The 3,890-nt window shown below is 29.9% G+C and overlaps 1 protein-coding gene across 1 annotated transcript; it reads left to right on the forward strand.

Annotated features, from left to right (window-relative positions):
- LOC121174747 (putative B3 domain-containing protein At4g03170) lies at window positions 1-1,481 on the forward strand. The gene has a single exon (XM_041014684.1). The coding sequence runs from the start codon at window positions 798-800 to the stop codon at window positions 1,356-1,358; it is 561 nt and encodes a 186-aa protein (XP_040870618.1). The 5' UTR covers window positions 1-797; the 3' UTR covers window positions 1,359-1,481.
- Window positions 1,482-3,890: the final 2,409 nt, after the last annotated feature.

Below are 3,890 nucleotides of genomic sequence, written 5' to 3' on the forward strand. Positions count from 1 at the left end.
TAAATTTATTTTAGAGATTAATTATACTTGCGATCGATCCCTTTTAATATGCTCACTTTATCTCAGAAAGTCTAATCTCATTTTTTTTTAAAGTCTGACCTCATCTTTTATTATCCGCGTTTTATCATATGTTAATTAAATATTTTTTAAATGTCATATATTACAATCTTTAATATCACCTTTTTAAAATATAAGAAAAATCATATCCAATCTTTTATTATCGTTATTAAAACTTGTACTGCTTTGGTGCTTTTTATTGCCGTTATAATAGTTTCCGCTTGTGCGGGGAGAAAAGTCTAGCCTCGTCTCTTCCGTTCTTGATCTTGATTTCTTTCAACAGGTTTCTTAATTTTAATTTGCTCTTTGTTTCTTATTTGATTTTAATTTTCTCTTTGTTTCTTATTTGATCTATGTTTTTCACATTCTTTAAACAAATACTTACATAATTTAATTGCTATTTTTTTCTTTAATTTACTTTTTAAGTTCAATTTAGTCTTTTTATTTTTAAAAGATTCAATTAAGTTTTTTCCACCGATGATGCCGTATTGTTTTTTCTTTCATTTTGATGGTAAAGACTTAATTGAAAAACTAGAATACCTAATTAAATATTTTAAAAAATTAAGAGAATCAAATTAAATAATTTGTGGGTTGTGAATGTTATGTGTAGACGCAGCCTTCGACCATGGAAATATAAAGAATCGGAAACATAATAAGCGAGATAGGTAAGGTGGAAAGAAAAGTAGTTATTCAAGAATTCACAGAGGATTAAAAAAACAACACTTCAACTACTTAAGATTATGACACAAGAAAAAGATTTGTATAAATGGCATGGAAATCTTTTTGGTGGCCAAAATTGTAAACAGCCCCAAGGGTCGTCGTCATCATCAATACCAACAATGGAGGAAGATATTGACAAAGCTGCTGAAGCACTCGTTTCTTTGGTAACTTCATACCAAGAGGGAAAACATAATTTGCCACCACACGAGAACCTCAGAGACTATATTTTAGAGTATGGTGAGCCTCTCAAAAAGGTATTGACAAATACTGATGTGAATGTAAATCAAAATAGGATTTTTCTCAAAAAAGAGCATGTGGAAAAGTCTTTCTTACCGTTATTGAGGAATGATGAAAATATTGAAGAAGGAATACGAGTCTGTGCCTATGACATGCATGACAATAGTTACACTCTAATGTTCAAGAAATGGACAAAGAAGTTTTATGTGCTTAACGGTGAGTGGAAAAAATTCTTCCAAATTCATGAATTGCAAAAGAACGATGTTGTCACGGTGTGGATATTTCGTCATTCAAAAAGCAACAAGGTATGTTTCGCTCTTGCATATCAAAAGATTGAAAGGTAATTGACAAGATATTAAATCACTTAATCAGAACTCTATTAATCCACTAGAGTTGGCTTAGTGGTGGAGATTTGAATGATTTGTATGAGATTCTAGATTCAAATTTTATTGCGGTGATTTTGTTTTTCTTGGTCTTTTACATGCACAGCACCGTGTTTGTTGTTACTCAATTTTTTTTTTCTTATTTAAACAATAACTCAATATTTACTATTTTCAATTTTATTTTCAGCTGTCTAGAAATAGTATATGTGTTATCATAAATTAGGCTTAAATATGTTTTTTTTTCTTAAATTTTTTTGGATCTTATATTTAGTTTCTAATAAATTTTTGTTTATTTTTGGTTATTGACAATTTTTTTTTAATTTTGTATTTCATTCATGACATTATGTCGACTTTGTCAAGTGCTTCCTTAAATATTTTTAGATTTTCCTTTTAGTTCCTTAAATATCACAATTATTGGTATGCATGACGGTTCAAGTTAACGAGCTAAGGTAAATGTAGGGAAAAAATTCAATTTTTTTTTCAATGACTAAAAATTAAGAAAAAGTTTATTTGGGATCAAATGTAATATCTGAACTTTTTCTGGAATCTAAAAGATATTTAAGCCTATAAATTATATTATTTTTACTCCAATTATTTGATTTCGAGAATTCTATTTTAGTTGCAATTTTTTATTGATTAACTAATTAAAAAGGAAATAATTTTAACTTATTTTGATATAAAATTTTATAAGATCAGTTAATCACTTATTCATCAAGTTAAAGGTGTATAATTACATATAGAATAACAAAATTCAAACCCCTCAGTCTCATCCCTCGGTGCAAAACAATAGCTTAGAAAGAGAGCAAATTGTATTCACATCAAGCATGATTAATGGGAACAATCAAGAAAGAGAGAAATAAGATAAATTTGTGCTTTTATATGAAAATAAGGAAATTGTATTCACATATCATGATAGCTAAAGGTAAAAATAAAAAGGTAAAGAACTCATTCACTTCTTTGTGCTAGTCCATAGAAACCCGTTAGTAAGCCTAAATAATAAATAATGAATAGTTTATATGAGAAAGAGAGAAATTGTATTGAGAGTGAGGATTGAAAGAATTGGTTAATTATCAATGTGATGCACTCTCATCTTAAAAAAATTTATATGCGAAAGTTTCTACAAATGATTAGTTAATAGAGATGTAATTTTAATTTAGGGAGAAACTGATTTTCTTTTTTGATTTTTTCTCTCTTAAAAGTGTTTTTAAAGAAATTTACTCAACTCATATTTTATTAACAAAAGAGAAAGGGAGTTACTATTGACGCTGTCAAAACTACAAAATCTGAGCACAAGTGGTACCCAAGGCAAAGTCATTACAAGAGCCAACCAAATAAGCCAAAAGCAGTCTACATCTAAAGTAAGCACACCAAAATACTCCCCGAAAGATTTTCTAATCCCTTTACTGCATGCATAATACTTCATAAAACACGCTTTCATCAACCCCTTCTCTTGACACCTACATAAATTGGAAACCCAAACATATCCTAGCATGAGGAAAAAAGGTATATGAGAATTCCTCCATCCTTGCAGCTAACTAATTCAGGATCTGAACATTACTTATTCAAAAACTTGATTGATTGAGAGTTGATTGCAATGAGGTAATGTCCTGCTAACCGAAGAGAGTTGATTGCAATCCGACCCACTTAAAAAAACCATCCAAACCTGAGCAAAATGTCAGCATTCAATTTTTTTTTATTTAACTATTAAATTAAATTAATTTATATTTTTAAAAATTAAACAAATTATTTATGGGAACAAAATAAAAAGCATAAATCTATCTTATTTTCATTTTTATCCACTCAATGAAGCAAGTTTTAGGTTATTTATGGGAACAATTCACAACAAGGCTCAAGCATGATTGCAATGCTAACACATTTGAGGACTCATGCAAGTATAATTTTTGTGACCGAAAGATTTTAAACTGAATATAGTCCTCTAAGAAGCCATATACCCTCTCCAATGGGTATCTGTTAACCTGTTATAGCTGGCCTTGTCTGTGCTAAATGTGAACACCTGCATAATACTACTTCATTAGTCCGAGTCTATAAGCCATTTCAATTTTTTTTCTTTCTGCCATTTGATATAGTTTCCACCTTACGATGCTGTCCACCTATACTGCATCGTGTAAATGAGAGTAAGTAGCATGCCTGGGACCATAACACCTTCCAAGTTAAAGAATTGCAGAGACTTGAATTTACTTTCTGAACACTTGACGACAATTAACTAACAGATATATTCTAATGTGTATAGGGAAGGAATATAGTCATTAGTCAAGTAACTCTCCGTCAAATGCTCAAATCTTTACAAAACAGAAACAAATTATTAACTGAATGAGTGAATATCTAAATTGTCATTTTTTATATTCATGCAAGTATGAGCAAAATACCAATTCTACCTGGAATGGCTTTGCCAGTGTGAGAGGAATTCCGCGTAAATCAAATTGACTTGTGAAGGGCAAAATTTCCATTGAAGCAGCCTAAATTGATTCCACT

The sequence above is a fragment of the Glycine max genome, chromosome 4 (assembly GCF_000004515.6).
Source record: "Glycine max cultivar Williams 82 chromosome 4, Glycine_max_v4.0, whole genome shotgun sequence".
NCBI lineage: Eukaryota > Viridiplantae > Streptophyta > Magnoliopsida > Fabales > Fabaceae > Glycine > Glycine max.

Coding starts and splice junctions, on each gene's coding strand:
- LOC121174747 (XM_041014684.1), top strand. CDS start 798: ATGACACAAGAAAAAGATTTGTATAAATGGCATGGAAATCTTTTTGGT.